We start from the raw sequence: 18353 nt of genomic DNA on the forward strand, positions 1-18353 counted from the left end.
GGGATATTTGTCCCTCTCGGGTCGCTCAAAGTCCTAGATCCGCCATCTGCGCTCGTACCTGAGCTACCTACCGCAACGCGTGTCCACGACGTCAACTCCTGACAGCGATCACATAAGGTCCATATCACACAACAATTTGTCCGGTTGGAAGGACCCGATTTAAATCTCGATATATTGAATATTCTACGTCCGCTAGACGCCAGACTATGACTATCGCCGCCTATAGTCTCCCGTTTTAGTCTGCCAGCCTCAAGATATCCGCTCATTTCCCCGAAGAACATTGACTGCTTCATGAATCGACCATAACTCTCACGACTCGACGTCCAGAGTATCGCTACACTCGTTTATATACCAACCACATACGCTCTCTACGCCGTTGACCGGCAGCCGCTCTTTCGTCTTTCATCTTATCGTTGGATACCCATCGAAGGCTTCGTCTTTATCACAGCACCAGCACCAGCTTGAGCTCGTTCTCCGTCCGATTCTCATCTCAAACATTTCACCATGGCGCCTCACAACATCGATCTCGACCTCGACCCAATCTCCCCACACGGTATGTACTGTCGCCGCATAAACTGCGCACTAGAGGTATCACTAACAGGTCGAAGCTCTGTTTGCCCGCTCGGAATGCAAGACATGTCCGCAAGAATCTCCATCATGCGACTGCCCGTCCGGCACGAAATGCATGATGACCGCCCAATCCTGCTCCGAATGTGCGAGTATACAATGTGTCGACACTTCCAGCAGCTCAAGCTCTAACAGTAGTTCGAGTGGGGGAGGAACCAACAAGGGCGCTATAGCAGGGGGTGTCATCGGAGGCCTTGCAGCAGTAGGCATCGTCGTATTCCTCATTTGGTGGTTCGTCATTCGCAAGAAGCGCAACCAGCAGCGTGCAGAAGAGTCGGAAAAGGCCAGCTCGTACGCTGCCCGGGCGCCGCCGGCTTCCAGTGCTGCACAATCGAGGAAGTCTACCCATTCGATCGCATCTACCGTCTTGACTCGCGCCTCCAATGTCATTCAAATTGCGTACATCCCTGGTGTAACGAACAGATCTCCACCGGACACTCCTCTCGTCCCTCCTGTCCCGCCTCTTCCTGGCGCGTCAGCCGATCAACACTTCTTCATGCCTGGGGATTTGCGCGACTCATCCTGGTCTGACATGACGACGGACCGTCGTTCTATGGCCAACACCCTCCGAAGCAGCGTTGCTACGACCATCTACCGAAATGATGCCATTGTCAGCCCCATGCCTGCCCAGCAGGTCACGCGCACCCGCGCTGCCGTGGTCAGCATTCACAATGGGCCAAGCACACCATCCTCGCAGAATCTGAGCCCCGACACCCCGGCCGTTCCTGCTATTACTCCCTCACAGCTCGCCAAGGCGGGCATCACAGATGCAAACAACAGCAGCTCAATTGTGGCCCGCACCGTCACCGCGAAACCTGTGATGGTCAAAACTATTGGGAAGAAGAACAACGTGGCTAAACCACCCGTTCTAGCCATCGCAGAGCAGCCAGAATCAAGCGCTGAGTCGTCTTCTTCCAGCCAAAAACTCACCAAAGCCTCCAGCGTCTCATCAAACGACGTGCAAGATACCTCCGCTGCCACCAACAAGCGCACATCCACAATCGCCAAAACACCAATTTCAGCCAGGAGATCTCAAGCTCCGACTTTGATCGAAGATTCACCAGCCATCATCCAGAGCCCGTTCACCGACGAAACACAAAAAGAAACAGAGAAGCGCAGCTCCGCCTTTCTAGACGGGGCCAGCCTTAGCTCAAAGCGACACAGCGGCGCACCGCCCCCGCGAGTCGAGAGCCCCTTCGCAGACACAAACGAGGTGAAATAAACCAGTTTATCGCCCACTGTCTGATGTTTCAAAGTCACGACGTCTGATTCTTGCTTGATTTTTCTTTCCTGGGTTGTTCACATTATTTCGTTTGGCACGGCGCACGAGGGGTGGAGCTCTTTCTTCCATCATTTTGGCCATATAGATGCGATGTTGTCTTTTTCCATTTTACCCCCACCTCTTTGTTGGGATCTTTGACGCTGTCAAGAGTCCTCCTTTCTTGTACATGATCGGCTACGCCTCTTTCATTTTCACCATTTTTTCTATATCCAGATCCGGCCGTTGGTGGCTGTGAGCAATTCTATCATTCCTTCTCTCTCTATCATCTTGTTACCTGTGGTGCTCTGATGCTGTAGTTCGGTGGTAATGGATTGTAGCTTGATATGGATAGTATAGTCACGCAATTCAAGCATGCCGTGGACCATACTTGTTGATCTCGTGAGCTAGCACCTACCATGTACGTGAAGAGTAAGGTGAATGCCCTTCCCACCCGCTGGGGCTATCGCGGTTGAGTTATAAAGAGAGCCGAACAAAATACATCTTAGCCTTCTCTGTACATCTATTGCTTAGGTATATGATTTCTGGGTTTGGGTCACCAAAGGACTATATATTTACCAGAATATATATGGGCATGACCACTAGTAAGCGCAAATTTCCCACTTTTTGGGGCGTACTGATGATTGCGACCATCTTCCAAGCTCGAGCCCATCGAATTGCCATGGTACTCAATCAAGCCGACCAGCGGATGGAGAGGGTAAGTTGGCAAATAGTACTATTAGGCGTCAGGACAACCTAGCAAGGGTTTCCAATGGGATATATAGAAGAATCAATTCCGTGCAGGAAGTTAAAGTAGAGCAGCAATGAATTAGTTCATGCACTCATGTCATCATATCCGAACTTCTAGATCAACGCTAACATAGAAAAAAATCAGTATTCCTCAAGCCCCATACCCTTCCCAATCTTCCGGATAAGGGCTCGCTTCAAGAATGCCTCGCGCGCTAGACCGCGCGTATGGCGGGACCAGGTATCGACGCCAATAATGCCCTTGACGAGGGCAGACTGGAGCGCATAGATGGCTTGCTGGATGCCTCGATCTTCAGCCACGAGGTCGTAGAGCTGTTTCCCTACGACTGTGGGAGCGACAAGTATGTCGTCGATAGGTGGGAGGCCTGAGGTGGATGAAGAGGGATCCGAGCTGGAGGATGGTTGGGTGGTTGAGACGCGGGATTGGGCGTCTGCGATGACAGCATCGGCGCGGTGAAGTGATTGCGTGAGCACCGATGTGTTGGATTCGAGAGTTGAATTTAAGGTTTTAAGAGATGAGAGTTCTGCTTGGAGGGTCGCGATGGCGGCGTGGAGAGACTGGGATTGGGAGGTCAAGGAATGGGCGGCGGTTTCAGAGTGATTAATATTGGCATGGAGGTTTTCGGTGACTGCTTTGGAGACAGCCTGGAGGAGGGCGTCTTTCTCCGGGTTTGGTGGGATTGGGGGTGCGGGCCCCGAGGGTGTGAACGAGGGGAGGTCGAGCTCAAAGGGGGATGTGAGTAGATCTTCAGCCGCCGGTTTTGGTTTCGGCTGCGAGACTGGAGGCATGCTAGTCGGGGCGACATAAGTTGGTCCGTGATGCGGTGGATGCGGATGCCCCTGTTGAGCTGGGGGATGCTGCCGGTGATAAGCTGCGTGAGGAGGCACATGTGGACCTTGGGGCTGTGGAGGTTGGTGTTGTAGAGGTATAATTTGTGTTCCATTCGCAGCCGGATAGTGGGCGGGTCCTGGGGTATATGCGGGCCCAGGGTAACCGTTGCCCTGCGGCGCGGGTTGCGGAGGCGGAGGATATGCGGCCCCAGGAACGACCCCCTGCTGAGGCTGGTACTGAGGATTTCGGCCTTGTGAATTCCATGTAGCAGTATGTACCGGAGATATGGGTTGTCGTGTGCTTTGCTCCTTAGGTGGCAAGGGAGGTAGCGGCGGCGGAGTATAATGCTGCGCTGGAGCAATGTTCTGCAGCAGTCCCACAGGGCTGGATAGCTGGCCTGGTTTGGGAGGAGGGGGCGGTGGTACCTGCGACGCAGGCTGAGGAGAATGAACTGCAGGCGATAGGGTCGAGGATGTAGGGACCGGAGAGTTCGCAAGTTCCGCCGGTAATGGAGGACGAGGAGGGGGTGCTGGGATCGGCGGCGCCTGTTGCGGGATAGGCTGCTGCTGTTTGTATTTGACGGGAGGCTCCTTCGCGAAAACTTCTTGGAGAATCGATAGGAGATCAAGCAGGGAAGATCGCTAGGTATGCGGTATTAGCACACGGACGCGATCGCGTGCTCACAATGCCACTCGTACTCACCTCCCAAGCCCCGACCCAATGCGCCAGATAATGGTGGTAGACCCTCCCCTCCAACGTCACATGCTGGCCTACACGAACGGCCATATCCTGAGTCGGCTTCACGTATACGATCGGCGGCTCGCGAGGGTACGTGTTGGGGATCCATAATCCGATGGGGAATTTGTAGACGGTGCCGCGGAAGGTGACGGGCAATGTGCCCGAGAGCTGTAGGAGTAGAGCAGAGAATCCATTCTCATAGGCTAGCGATTCGATACGTCAATAACCCGCCAGGAGGCGCATAGAAACCAAGACTCACTGTAGACTGCGGTTTCAGGGGCAAGCGTGGGGAATTTGGCCAGGGCATTTGCGACATCGTAGTAGGTCCGGTTGGGGTCCTGGTATGTTTGCCTGGGGTCGTAATGGTCCTGGACAGTCAGCACGGGGTTCGGCAAATGGCAATGCCGGAATCGCACCCTGATCAATACACTGTACAACCAATTCAGCGTCCTCTGCGGGACCGACGCCATGACGAGGCAGCGCTGGAGGGGGAGATGGGGAGAGCGAGTGCGGCAGCAGCGTCACCGCAGCCAGAAGACAGAGCATCCCCGCTGTCTTGGCCCTTAGTCAGTCCCACTGCTCTACTACCAGTGACCAGTGACCACCACTACTACTGCAACCCATCCTCTGCAGAACCCATGGTCCAGTGACAATGTGGTTATCGTGAAACAGTACAAACGTGCAGGCCATATCCCTTCACTCGCGCATGAACGTCAATGAGCGAATAATAGCCTCTAATGGCTGCCTCGACGAGGGTACTTAGAGCGGTTTCTGCATTAGCCCGTCAGGAGTACAATGGCGAACGAGGGGGTCGAACGTTGCTATCCCGTTTCGAGGCCTTGTACCAGGGTGTTCCCAAGGAGATTAAGCAAGGGCCGTAAGTTGGCGTTAGAACCGTTCTCAGTGCTCACCCTCCTTCAGCCACGCAACACAGGCCCCAGAATTGACCGGGAGCCGTGACGACACCACTCTGAACGATTCTCCCCTGTGTAGAGCGATGCGGAGGAGGCGAAATGCTGGATCCTGGTTAAACGCAATCTCTTCGCATTGAGTCCGGCGTGGTCTGGAATTCGCCGGTTCTCCAAGCTTCCCGGCTGTGTTGAGCTCGCCTTGCCATGGGGTCCCACCATTGGGTGAACGGTCAGGGGAATTCTGAAAGGGTTGCAATCAAGATGGAGCATGCAAGACACTTCATATTAGCTGCGCCATGGCTACGGCCGTTGGTGATGCAGGCGACGATGCATATTGTTCTGCGAGTGGAGCTTAGTATTGTCTGTCTCAACCCAGCTTCAACAACAATCCGCCCAGATAATGGTTTGACCCGGCGATCATAATCGCCACACCTGAGCTTGTCCTGCAGCCAGCCCTGGCATTGTTACATCTCCACCTGGTCTGTTCTCCCTATTGTTTGTCTTGCATGTTACACGAGAGTGAGCAGTCATGGCTACAACTTGCCGGTTAGCGGCCACAGCGTCAACGATAGTATTGAGAGACAATCGAGACACAGCGAGGGATGATATGTGTGCTTGAAGCTCTTATACGGATTCTCTCGTCTACACTATCCCACCATCTTGCAACTCTCATCCTCATCGTCAAGTCCCTTGCTTCAAGCGAACTACAGAATCGTGCGAGATCGACCGACGACCTCGCTTCATCTCACCTTCGCTGAGCTGACCATCATGGCTTCAGATTTCGATCCCTGGAATCAGACTATCACCTTCCGTCTTGGTGATGGGACCCCTGTCGATATACCTCTTGACTTCATCGACATGACGCTTCAGTACGCTCTTCGAGCTACTATCAGCTATGCCTCGCAGCTGGGAGCGTCTCTTATTCTCTTCGTTATTTTAGTTCTTTTGACTAGAGCCGAAAAGCGTTACTCCTACGTGTTCTGGCTTAATGGCCTTTCGCTGCTCCTCAACATTGCCAGATTGCTTTGCACAATGCTCTACTTTACGTCGAACTTCTTCACTACCTATGCACTCGTTTCTCGTGACCTATCCCGAGTTCACCAGCGCGACTATGCAACATCCATCTTAGGAGCAGTGTTCAACGCGCTACTTATGACAACGGCAGAAATTTCGCTGGTCCTCCAAGTGCAGGTTGTGTGTTCGAACCTTAGACGCATCTACCGACGTGGCCTTCTCTGCCTATCGGCCGTCGTTGCAGCGGTAGTCATCATCTTCAGATACTGGCTGATGGGTATCAATTGCAAGATCGTCATCGAGGGAAGCGACCCACGGCGCATCAACTGGCTAGAAAGCACCGCCAACATCATCTTTACCTCGAGCATCTGTTTCTTCTGCGCGATCTTCGTTACCAAATTAGGGCTTGCTATTCGACTGCGCCGTACGCTCGGGATGACTGATTTTGGGCCTATGAAAGTCGTCTTCATCATGGGTTGCCAGACCTTGATTATCCCAGGTATGTCCTGATCGCCTCTCTACTGAGACTACATCAAAATGAATCCCCGACTAACTAACTAATTCAGCCATTCTCTCGATCACGCATTACTTCGTCGAAGTCCCAGAGCTCAATTCTAACGTTGTAACCCTTGTGATCCTCTCACTCCCGCTTTCCTCCATCTGGGCTGGCACAGTCCTCGGCAAACCCAGCACTCCTTCGAACATTCGCAACTTCTGGCAGATCCTTTCTTTCTCAGGACATAGGGCCAAGCGCTCTACATACAATACTACGACGGCGACCGGAACTACGACGTCTTCCATTGCGAAGCAGTGCACCCACTGCTACTCCGAGTCGCGGCCGCTGACGGACAAGGACGGTATCCGGGTCCAGGAAGGCTCCTCTCCGGTCTCCTCGTCGAAGTACGGGATTGCTGTTGAGCACGACATCTCCGTGCAGAGCGCGAGACGGGACTCCTTTGAGGTTTGATGCGACGAGCTTTCTCCTCTCTACGTACGGTCCATCCACAGACCTTCTATTGTCATCTTCTCGGCTTCGCCTATTCAGATTGGTGGTTTTAGTTTCTTTTTGTCTCTTGTTTCGTTCATCACATCGCATTGCATACATAATACCCAGTGTCAGCCACGGCTTTCATTTTCTCTTGTTGCAACAGTCACGCTTCCTTACCAATTGGTGACTAGGGGCATAGGATGGCTACATCATGCATTGTTCGTGGGACAGAGCAGCTCGGGCTGCTTTCCTTACCGTTCTGCTTCGTCGATCCTCTTTCTTCACTTCTCATAATCAGTTCAGATTCCCCGACTTCTTTACTTGAGGCTCGCTACTGTTGTCTTTCTTTCTTCTCCGGTTGGTCGATCCACCCTAGGTGGCTTGAAGCTCAAAAAGTCATGCTGCCTCGTTCTTCGTGAACATCGGGCAAGTACATAAGAAGCGATAATCCACCTACCTTTTCATTATCGAACACATTTCGAAAACCTATAGGCCGACTAGACTAGAGCTGAAGGATGAAGCGAGCAAGAAGAGTAAAGGTTATCCTATCCACAAGTCAAGCTAACCTACCAAGGAATTAAGTAATAACAAGGTTCGAGAACACAAATCTATCATGAGAGCAACCCCCATCCACTTATCATCAGAAAGCTAAGCAAAGCTAACCCTCCATCCCCAATTTCGCCAACGATTCAGTCAAGAACTCATTGGCATTCATCAAGTCCGTACTACCGTAGACGATCCTCCGTCTTGGACCGCCCAGCGATTCGTTCCCAACGCGGGAGTTATTCGCTCCCTCGTGGCCCTGCTGCCCGCTTGTGCGCTGCACCCAGTCCTGCAAGTTACCGTACTCATCCATGCTACCACCGCCAACAGTGAAGACAATGGCTTCGTTGAATGCTTGGCGACGCTGACCGAAGCTAGCGGCCATGCCGGGACCGCTTGCCGAGGAGCCTTGCTGGGCGTTACGGGCCGCCGATGCGGGAGGGATAGTTCCGCGGGCGTTTGTGCTCCTGGGGTCGAAGTAGAGGTAGTTTTCTGTTTTTGCGATGGCAGAGCTCGATGCCGAGGCGGGGTCCATGATTGATTCGGTGATCTTGGTGAGTGTGAGGTCTTTGTTGGCGGGGAGGAAGTTCTTGACGCCGGAGATGAGGGAGTCGAAGTTTGCGCCTAAGGCGCCGGAGGTGATGCGGTCTGTGAGGCGGTTGGAGAGGGAAGAGAAGCCGCGGAAGAGGTCGGAGGATTGCTGCTGCGGCGCGGCGGTGGCGGTGGTCATCATGGTCATGCGGGTGAGTTCGCGGACCTGCTTGACATAGGCGAGAGGGCTGACGTCTTGTACACCGGTCCGAGTAAGGGCTTCTTCGAACTGGGTGATGTCGGCACGGGAGAGTTCGGTCTCGGTGCTCAAGAACCAGATGAGAAATATGCGGAGTTTGTCTGTGGGGTTTGCGCCCTTGTCAGGGTCGTTGATCAGTTCAAGAATTTGAGCTTTGGATTGTTTGGTGATGTTCTCTTCCAACTCAAAAAAGTTATCGAGTTGGCGATCTTTGATGCCCTTGAGAAGAGCGGTTGCAATATTCATATGCATGTCGAGGATTGATTTTCGTTCCCGCAATTCGGGTAGGAGAGTGATGGCGGCTTTGAGATGCTGCGCGGAAGCGCTGGTGTCGGCTTGAAGGTCCTCAATCGAGGAGGCTCCCGTCTTTCTTGTAATTTCCGTCGCATCCTCCTTATACCGTGTCAATTCGGCGTCGATATCCTCTGCCACGTGGGGGAACGGAGCACCGGCGTTACGCTTCCAGAAGAAATCATTACTGCCAAGGTCATAGGCCTTCTTTGTGACACCACCAGCAGGATTTGATTCGTCTAGAGGCGTTTCCACCGTAATACGGTTGAGCCGCATCTGGAGAACATCTTGTACTAGTGACTGGTAGGTCCAAGAGTGTGAGAGCATCGGAACTAGATCGACGTTGCGGTCAACGATAATTAGGACCGGCCGCGCTGAAGGGACACCGGGAGTGGACTTTTTGTTGGTTGAGAACAAGTTGTCTTTAGAGTTGAGAATATGATCGCGTAGTTTGCGGTCTAGCTTTGTTGCGATAAGCTCGGCCGCACCTCCTTTGGGACAACGGATGATTGGGATGGCACCTGTCCTAATCAGTATGGGGTTACTGTGTCTAGGCTTGTTACGTACCCATTGTAACGCTGACACTAAATAGCCCGCTGACAATCTTATCGACGATTTCGTCGAGGTCGGCATCGCTCGTCTTTGCGCTGTTGATCCTCCAGTAGGCGTCGTTTCCTAGACCAAGGCTGAACAAATCCGGTTCAGCGACAATGAAGTTAAGATACTGGTCATAGACCTGAGCGATATGTTCGGCGGTTCCAGTTGTTGCTATTTGAGATGCGAAGTCTTCAAGGAGAGGTCGGGGAACGGAGGACAGGAAATTGACGTAAGCCGGGGAGTAAAGGCCGCGCTGGAGATCGCTTGCAATCATCTGGATATTGGAAGCGGTGGGCTCGACGAGGTAGACAACTGGAACGTCGGGAATAGGGTATCGGGTAGAGTTGATGCTCCTATGTAGCCTCGGTCAGCCACGTCGACACAGGGGACAGGACACGCGCATACAGATGGATGGTTACCCCCCAAGCTCTGAGATCATTGACCCGTAGCACACTGCTGATAACATCCCGTCCTAGGTTGTCAAACACCAAGACCTTCCAGATCGGGTCGCCATCCTCGTTGAGTATAGGGGTCGAGATGAGGCCTTGCGCCGAAGCGTCATGGGCGGCATCCTCCGTGGGGTACGGGTCGTGGTTTAGGTTGAGTATCTTCTGGATAGAAGCTGGGGACTGTTAGACATACATAGGTGACGGACATGAAGAACAATTTAGACCTACCGACCTGCCGGTCTCGGAGAGACAAAGGTTGTGATGCCATTGCGCGTTCTCTCAGTTTATGTAGCTCCGATACTGGTCATGGCATGAAGTCATCGAGGCCGCGAAAGCAACTGAGCTAGAGCTGAGGTCGCCGGAACCTGGTCGCCACTACAATCTTGAAGCGCAGGGGGTAAGCAGCGAAAATAAAAGCCTAGGTCGAAGGAACCAAAGGTCTAGATAGGACTATCTACAATTTACACTCCACCTGGCCTCCTCTTGAGAGCTTCCCGCTGGGGAAGAGTGGCTGACATAATCGAGCTAAGCCACTTCTGAGGCAGCAAACAGAGCAAACCCATCACGTGTGGCTGCGGTCCGGCCGGGCTGTTGCTGGTGGGCGCAGGTTCCTCAGCTCCCAGTCTTTTCCAGCCATCCCATCCGTCGTCACCATTCCCCCTATCCCCTTCCCTAACCACTCAACAATCCCCGTAAAGCACAAGATCATGTTGCTTAGCTGCAGCTTGGAGCGGCTCCTGTGATAAGGACCATTTCTTTCCATCTTTTAAGGAAACATCAATACTAGGAGACTACGTACGAGTGAGTCGTACGAGCAGGAAAAAGGAGTCAAGAGTCAAGAGTCAATCAGGACTGAGTGAGAGTCTGAGAGGCGAAATAAAAGGGTACTTTGAAGCGAACAGAGGGAGAAAGTGACAAGAGTCCCCGAGAACTGGGAACTGAACTGAATTATCAAAAACGTCTATCTATCTGGACGGACAGTACTCCCAGCTTGTGCATCACCAAGAGGCCTTTTTTGCTCAGGTTTTCTATTATTAAATAAGGAAAAGGGAAAAGGGTGCAGCAATTTCGTGAAACGCGACTCGCAGGATTCTACAAGTCCGGAGAGACAAGACTACTACCGACATTGTACCTTAAGGAACTGAGGCCACGCCACCTGGGACATCTGAAGTCTCTTCCGCACAGCAAATCCAACCTACTTTCGCCCTTCAGTTCTTGGAACCTGCTGAGCTCTGCAGTCTGCACTACCATTCCTTTGCCGCCGTCGCCCGGTCGCAGCCAATCAGATTACGCGAGCCCATTGATTTTCAGTGGCTTAAAGCGGCACTGGGTCCTTTCCTAATTGGACAGCAACACGTGCGACGTCGATACATTCAAGTGTGATCCCGGTTGTCCTTCAAGGCTGCAACTACATCACGGACTAGATAGTATCTTAACTTGGATTTACTGAAAACTGCGTTTCTGAGCCAATTCGGGCTGGTGGAGGAGCGGCGTCATCATGGACCCAGTAAATCCGGCCTCGTTGCCGCATGAGTACTGGAGCAGCCTGGATCCGTATTCGAATCCAGACTCTTCACAACAACAACACCATCATTCGCATCCTCCTCAGCAACAGTCGAGTCCACAACAAACACAGCATCAACCTCTTGGAATTGGCTGGGATCATCCTGTGCTGCATTCGCAACCATCTCACCGCGATTCATCCCATGGGCTGTATCAACCCCCAACACCCCAGGGATGGCAGCAAAGCCAACTACAGCACCAAACACTGGCCCCTCCAACTCCACAGGATCTTGGGATATCGGCTCAGTATCGTCAAGTTCCACAATATGCTCAGGGGCAGGTAACCTTCGACTCAAGAGCGGTCCCGGCGCCGGAGAACCCTCACTATCCGTCTTACTCGTTTACCCCAAACTTCTACACTCCTCAACACATCTCTATTCCTGACCCCTTCCCGCAAACGCATTCGCCGCAGCCTGCTCAGCAGCAATCGCGTCCTGCATCCTACCAACCGCAGCAGATTCATCAAAACTCGTTACCTCAATACTCGATCCCTCCTGGATTTCCGGACGACTCTACAGTAAGTATTAGCCAGGCTATCCAGGAGTCTTTTGTCTAACAGTCACAGCATCCTTCGCTCAGCTTCGCAAATGATTTCGCACAACCCCCTCCTCGTGTTCCGGAGCAGACGATCAACCCGCAGTTCATCAATTCCCCGCAGCCGGCGAACCAGAACCCTCCGCTCAACAACAATCAAAATCAGTTTGTCTACGTTAATCCCGCCGAAGATCCAAAGTGCGTTCATTCCCTTCATTCCTCTTCCTCTTCCTTTTCTCGTTTTCTCAGACTCACACATAGTACGAATAGAATGTTCAGCTATTTCCCGGATGTACAGCTACAATCGATTTTACCCCATCCCGGCGTAAATGGCCCACTCGCGCCCGGCCAGGTTTCAAGGCCGGGGGGCGCCCCCATAAATGGTATGTTAGAATAAGAGTTTGGCTTTGTAAGCTACTGACCCAGGGTAGGTCTTAAATCTGTACCAGCAATTGCGCCGGCTAAACCGGCACCCTTACGGGCAAAACAAACTGGTGTTAAAAAGCAACCGCTCCCCAAAAAAGTATCTGTCAAGAAGGCGAATGGGAAAGGCTCCGTTTCTTCAGGCTCAGACAGCTACGAGTCTGACTCGGACCTTGAGATTCAAGAACCAGAAGAGCCATCGCCTTTACCGTTTTCTCGTCCTGCTGAACCCGAAGCTGCGGCAAATTATGATGCTCTTCGGGCTGTGTGGTTTCCGCGTAATAGACGGCCCAAGGCCGACAAAGTTAAGACTGCATTGGTTGCTTTCAAAGACGTTGTTAAGAACTTGAGGGATTCATGGAAAGAGACCGCCCAAGCGCTGAAAGCGGCTGAAAATAAAGGCGAATCCAACGATACGATTAATTTAAGGAAGAAAGTTGCCCTCCAACGACGCCTCATGAATGTCGTTGTGAGTGCCACTCTTGACCGGGGCCATCCCCTCATCGTCGAAAAGTATGTCCTACCCCTTCTCCTTGCCTTTGCATACCTGGCATATCGGTGTCATGGCCATAGAAGTCAGAAACGAATTGAGAGGATCTCTCACGTAATCTCCCTAATATGGTTGCCATTATGCTTTAAAAGGTCTTCTAGAAGAAGGGTGAACTTTACTCTGCACCAGGCGACGGCGTCCTTGGTAGCTGCGTATTAAAAGAGAAGCAAGACTGAGACATGGTGTCTCTTTTAGTGCTTATCTTTTGAGAACAGCAGTGCTTGCCGTCTGAAATGGCAAAGCCACCAGCAGATTAGCTTTTCACTTGGGCCTCTAGATTCTGTTTAATAAATTCTCCGTCATTGCGTTCTTCACCAGATCTTGTTAGCTGACTGAAATCTTAGACTTGGCGAACATCCGATGGCGGTTTCAGCCATATATTCGTTTCTGCTGGATCGGCATCAAGCTTCAGATATTGACGGTTCATTTACTCTCAATATCCTCAAGGTAATTATTCGAATCCATTCGCTGATCCACACAATTAGCTGACTGATGTATGAAGCTGCTGGCTCGGTTCATCACCATGGATGAAGATGTCCTTCAGAAAACAAATGTTGCGAAACTGCTCCCAAGATTTGTGAAAAAGGGCACCCCAGAAGTCAAAGCTCTTGCGCAGACTATACTTGACAACGCCGCTGCATCTACCAAGCGCAAGCAGGAGAACAGCAAGCCAGGGTCCAAAGAAGGCTCGCCGGCTAAGCCCCTGGTTTCTGGTGCTCCAACTGTAGATGGCGCGCGTAGAGATATTCCTGGGTCTAAACGGCCTCGGGATGGAGATGCCAACGGCCAGCCGGCCCCTAGAAAGGTGGTAGTGACTTCCAATATAAAGCCTGGCGCCAAACCCAGCGGCCCCGCCACTAATGGCACCCTGAAACGCATGCCAGAGGCTGGTTCAGAGAACAAACCTCCAGGAACTGCACCCGCGACTGTCGCCCGCCCGAAGGCGAACATTGTCGCTCCTAAACCTACCAATTTGTTTGGATCTTTGACTTCAGCCTCTAAGAAGCCAGGAACATCAAACGCGGAGAGAGCTGCTGCCGCTGCCGCCGCTAAAACAAAGTAAGTAAATGAATGCTGTTGGATACGCTGTACAACATCGCGGACTGACTTTATGGCAGTACCGAAAAGAAAGAAGCCCCGCGGCCGGCATTCTCACTTGGAGATATCATGGCGGACCTTGACAAGCAAAAGGTGCCTCCTCCGAAGGAGTTTTCCGAGAGTAAAACCCCTGAGACGGAAGAAGAGCGGACGAAGAGGCTTCGCAAGGAGGCTCGGAGGAGACTGCGCGTTACTTGGAAGCCTGATGACTCGTTGACTGACATTCGCTACTTCACCCACGACCCTGACGAGGAATTTGGGCCAGGTGATCGTTCCCGACAGCGAGGCGATGTCAAAGGTGAAGGAAGTATCCTTAAGCTGCACAAGAACCTCGACGAGCTGGAAGAAGATGACGATAGCGGCATGCGGGAGGAGCAGTTCTTCAATTACTATGTTCCTCTGGGTAAGGACCCGTGCACCTCTAGGCGTGTTATTCATAATCTAACCGGCACAGAAATTGACGACAGCGAAATCTCGGCGGAAACCCGGGCTGCAAATCACATCAAACGCGGCGGCACCCAAGAGCCTACAAGCCCCGAGGCAAAGGCTCAAGAACACCGGGAAGCTACGACGCTCATGGTTTTCCATACATCACCTGCGGACGTACCGTCATCAGCCAAGGAGCCACCTGCACCTGAAAGCAGCGAAGTGGAACCAGAAGTTCTCTCGTTCGGAGAGCTGCCCGACTTTATTAAGGTTAGTTGCACCAGGTTTCGAACAAGAACATAATCTAACGATGAATGCAGGATCGACAACAAAAGTACTACGCAATGATCAGACCCCAGCCAGCTCCCCAGAGCCAGCCTAACATGATCTTTGACCTGCTCAAATCGATACAAAATCCAGTCCAGCAGCAGTCTACCCCTCCTCCCCAGGCCCCTCAACCTGCTCAGGCTCCCGCGTTCAATTTGGAACAAACCATCAACATGCTTCGCCAGCAGCCTCAAGCACCGCAGATCTCGCAGATCCCGCAGATCCCTCAACAACCTGTGATCGACCAACGGCTTTTGGCTATGATTTATGGTCAACAACCACAGCAGACCCAGCCGCAGCCGCAGCCTCAGCCTCAAATGCAGCCCCAGGCTCAGCCTGGAGGCATGGCGCCAAACCTGCTCGCTATTCTATCTCAGATAAACCAGAATCAGAACCAGAATCAGCAGACGCCGCCGGTCAGCGAAGCCCCTCAAACGTCGGGCCATTACGAGAACCCGGAGCGTAAACGCATGCGCGAAGCCGGTGGCCTTGACGACGACGACAAATGGAGGCGGAACAGAATGAACCCTCCTAATAAGAAACACCCCAAAGCTGGGTCGGTTCCATGCCGCTACTGGGCTGAGGGAAGGTGTCTTAAAGGCCAGGACTGTACCTTCCGCCACGATCCTATCTCGCCATGACCTTCTGTGATACTATAGCATCATCGACGAAGCCCCATGATACCCTGACGCATCGTTTCATTGCCATCAAAATGTGCCCATACATCTTGCATTACTTTCGCATTTACAGCTACAGGCCTCGTGACTGAACTTGGACTAGTACTCGGCTACCTGACGGTGTTCGGCGTTGTGATTCATTTCCACACATATCATACTTTTCTACTTGTTTCCGTCAGCATTCTTCCTTCTGCATACCATACATCATCACACGCATAGTGGTTTCCCATGGAGTTCCGGACGGATGTCTACATACTATCTGATTCTGTGGGTGGCCATGCATGCTTCATTTACAGCGGCCCCTCCGGCACCTGCATCTCATTCGGTTTTTCTTTCTTGTTTGTTTTCTTTGCATGGAAGCTCCGTCGGTCGGTCGTATATCGGATCAGAGAGCATTGTATATTAGGTTCCTAGGAAGATTCCCTGCCAAAAATAAATGGACCTGTCTTCGATTATATTTTTTCCTACGTATGAATCTTTACGCGCGCATACGCGCCTGCCTAGACAGCGTCATTTTGGTGACTGCTTGGATACAAATGCGAGCCGCAGCGACGGCTGTACGTACGACGATCTGGCTTGCATATAAGAGAAATGCAGCCTGTCTTGAAACCGACAGGGCCAGCCGATATTATGATATAAAATGCCCTTCTTACAAAGGGCTTGTGATGTTGACTACTACCTAGGACACAACCCCATAAGAGAAATATTGCTTTTCCCGTGTGGCTTGAGCATTCTGCAAGCCAGAGCCCAGAGGTACCAGAGGTAGTGGCAACCTACCCTAGCGTACTCGGTATGATTTACGAACGGCCAGAAAGATACTCATTTTTCAGCAGTTGGTTCGTTTCAACTTATGGGTAGTACAATAATGCTGATATCATTATGGTTGAAGGATCAACAGACGCAACGCGCAAGACAGGGAACGAGTGTCAACTACACCAGCAGGTAGGCATGACGTCGATGTACGAAGTACTGCCGGCAATCATGGTCAAGATAGGGATCCCTGGCAAACGATGCTGTATGCCTAACTTGATTCCGACACTGCCGCCGGTGATGGAGGGATTGAATGAGTTGCGCAGTGGTGTGGGGATACACAGAGTAAGCAAGGGTGACCTGAGTATGGAGTAGAGGGAGGTGCCAAAGGCTATTCATCCTAACGAGAGCCAAGATGAGGAATTTTCGTCTGGAAACTCTGAACAAGATCAGCCGATTTGTTATACCTAGGTGAATATGCAGTGTGCTTCTTGTGATTGACTTGGCACCCATCTTCTGTATTTGCTTTTCCCCAGCTGCTCTCTCTAAAATGCGGGCGGTGAATGTCGTTCTAACGCTGTGTCCTGCACTTACCAGTCTTGGACTGCAAATGAGTTTAGCCATCATGTTTATGTTTGAAGAATGGGGTACGATGGTGCCTCTTATTGCAGCGTTCGTCGTCTTGCTGGCTGTGCTCGTGTCCCGTTGCATTCTTCCTCCATCAGCGTTCACAAGAGGCCTGATTCCCGCTGTCCCACTTTGGATGTCACTTTATGATGCCTGCCGGGGTGTCAATAGGCTCCAATTCTTCGAGACTCGCGTGAAGCCCTTGATCAAGCAACATGGAGCAGTATATGTCTGGACCTCGGGACATTGGTCCGTCATCACAACCAAGCCGGAGTATCTTATGCACATGTTCCGCAATGAAAGTATCGTCTCAAAAGGCGGATTCTACAAAAAAAGCTCCAGGGAGCTCTTTCGCGGTTCTGTTTGGGGAGAACATTATCGACTCCAGCGGACCTACATGGGCCCATTTTGCCACTATCATCAAACCAGCAATCCGAAAGCCGAAAGATATCCAGTCACTGCGCGAGAAGTCATCCCAACTTGTGGGAGTGCTCTTGAATGCTCAGGCATTGGCATTTTCTGGACGAGGAGTGGCGATAGACCGGCCCATACAGCGCTGAGCAGTGGATATCTATGGCGTAGCGTTCCTCGATTCGGATATAGGATGCTTGCACCATCCAACAAGCCCGCTGGAGAATGCTCTTGCAGTGATGAAAGAGAACTTTCCTAGCACTCTCTTCATGGAATTTCCGTTCCTCCAGGAGTTTCCTTTCCTCTTCCCTTGGTGCCGCCGCGCCCTCTCCTCAATTCATAAGTTTGAAGAACTTCTGGTCGCGCACATTGACGAATGGGCCAGCGGCCGAGGGGAGAGCGAGAAAGAGAAGGAAAAGCTCCTACATCGTCTGCTTCGAGCACGGGGAAATTTCGAAATATCAGAGTTTCACTACCGCTCCAATCTAAAAATGCTCATAACAGCGGGTCATGAAAACGCATACGCTGCGTTATTGTCTGCGTTATGGAAGCTCGGCTTGAATTTGTCGGTCCAGAGCAGTCTTCGGCACGAGATATCCAGACTTCCATCGGACTATACCGTCGACGATCTGGATCAGCTACCGCAGCTCACAGCTGTCATCTACAAAGTCCTCCGCTTATACCCGCCGCTCAGCCAGTTGGTCAATCGGATGGTCGTTGAAGACTTCACTTTGGCCCCGGGATCCGCATTCCAAAGGGGACCTGGATGGGATGGTATGCCTATGGCGTGCAAACCGACCCTGACATCTGGGGCAAGGATGCAAAAGAGTTTCGACCTTCACGCTGGGGCGATGATGTAACTGCCGTTAACAACTTTTTCCCTCTCTCGCAGTCGAAGGGGTACTTCATCGCGTTTAGTGCGCACTCCCGCCGCTGCCTCGGAAGCGGGTTTGCCCTCACGCAGCTCAAGGTAGCCCTTGCCGAGATTCTTCGCAAAACATCATGGATGAATGATCCTACTTATCATTTCGCTGCAACCGCAGTATGTTGAGCACAATTCAATACCCAAGAAATATGGGCGGAATACTGACGTGATGTAGATAGCGGGTAATTCACCCCGAGGATGCCGCTTAGTCTTCACTGCGACCTAACAGTATCAAC

At 52.0% G+C, this 18353-nt stretch overlaps 6 protein-coding genes across 6 annotated transcripts; 4 read left to right on the top strand and 2 right to left on the bottom strand.

The window, feature by feature from the left end:
- Window positions 1–399: 399 nt before the first annotated feature.
- Window positions 400–1981, top strand: BDW74DRAFT_90248 (uncharacterized protein). The gene is made up of 2 exons (XM_073734031.1): window positions 400–553; window positions 609–1981. The coding sequence occupies exons 1-2, from the start codon at window positions 505–507 to the stop codon at window positions 1847–1849; spliced, it is 1290 nt and encodes a 429-aa protein (XP_073579517.1). The 5' UTR covers window positions 400–504; the 3' UTR covers window positions 1850–1981.
- A 453-nt stretch (window positions 1982–2434) lies between these two features.
- BDW74DRAFT_90259 (putative endosomal sorting complex protein TSG101) lies at window positions 2435–4715 on the bottom strand. Its single transcript, XM_073734032.1, has 4 exons — window positions 4640–4715; window positions 4483–4591; window positions 4188–4426; window positions 2435–4126 (listed from the first exon to the last, which is right to left on the bottom strand). The coding sequence occupies exons 1-4, from the start codon at window positions 4691–4693 to the stop codon at window positions 2777–2779; spliced, it is 1752 nt and encodes a 583-aa protein (XP_073579518.1). The 5' UTR covers window positions 4694–4715; the 3' UTR covers window positions 2435–2776.
- Window positions 4716–5653: 938 nt separating this feature from the next.
- On the top strand, window positions 5654–7226 carry preB (alpha-factor pheromone receptor STE2). Its single transcript, XM_073734033.1, has 2 exons — window positions 5654–6647; window positions 6715–7226. The coding sequence occupies exons 1-2, from the start codon at window positions 5903–5905 to the stop codon at window positions 7113–7115; spliced, it is 1146 nt and encodes a 381-aa protein (XP_073579519.1). The 5' UTR covers window positions 5654–5902; the 3' UTR covers window positions 7116–7226.
- A 436-nt stretch (window positions 7227–7662) lies between these two features.
- Window positions 7663–10235, bottom strand: sly1 (syntaxin-binding protein). The gene is made up of 4 exons (XM_073725733.1): window positions 10035–10235; window positions 9763–9979; window positions 9328–9710; window positions 7663–9281 (listed from the first exon to the last, which is right to left on the bottom strand). The coding sequence occupies exons 1-4, from the start codon at window positions 10072–10074 to the stop codon at window positions 7795–7797; spliced, it is 2127 nt and encodes a 708-aa protein (XP_073579520.1). The 5' UTR covers window positions 10075–10235; the 3' UTR covers window positions 7663–7794.
- Window positions 10236–11181: 946 nt separating this feature from the next.
- On the top strand, window positions 11182–15500 carry BDW74DRAFT_90284 (uncharacterized protein). Its single transcript, XM_073734034.1, has 9 exons — window positions 11182–11886; window positions 11935–12101; window positions 12174–12286; window positions 12335–12839; window positions 13221–13323; window positions 13379–13935; window positions 13995–14377; window positions 14429–14670; window positions 14721–15500. Exons 1-9 carry the CDS (start codon window positions 11305–11307, stop codon window positions 15366–15368), a joined length of 3300 nt encoding a protein of 1099 aa, XP_073579521.1. The 5' UTR covers window positions 11182–11304; the 3' UTR covers window positions 15369–15500.
- Window positions 15501–16806: 1306 nt separating this feature from the next.
- BDW74DRAFT_170569 (cytochrome P450) lies at window positions 16807–18343 on the top strand (the record flags this gene model as incomplete). The annotated part of the gene is made up of 5 exons (XM_073727188.1): window positions 16807–17083; window positions 17118–17311; window positions 17417–17905; window positions 17950–18234; window positions 18293–18343. 5 exons carry the CDS (start codon window positions 16807–16809, stop codon window positions 18341–18343), a joined length of 1296 nt encoding a protein of 431 aa, XP_073579522.1.
- Between the last annotated feature and the right edge of the window lie 10 nt (window positions 18344–18353).

This window comes from Aspergillus multicolor (assembly GCF_047715735.1).
Source record: "Aspergillus multicolor strain CBS 133.54 unplaced genomic scaffold BDW74scaffold_35, whole genome shotgun sequence".
NCBI lineage: Eukaryota > Fungi > Ascomycota > Eurotiomycetes > Eurotiales > Aspergillaceae > Aspergillus > Aspergillus multicolor.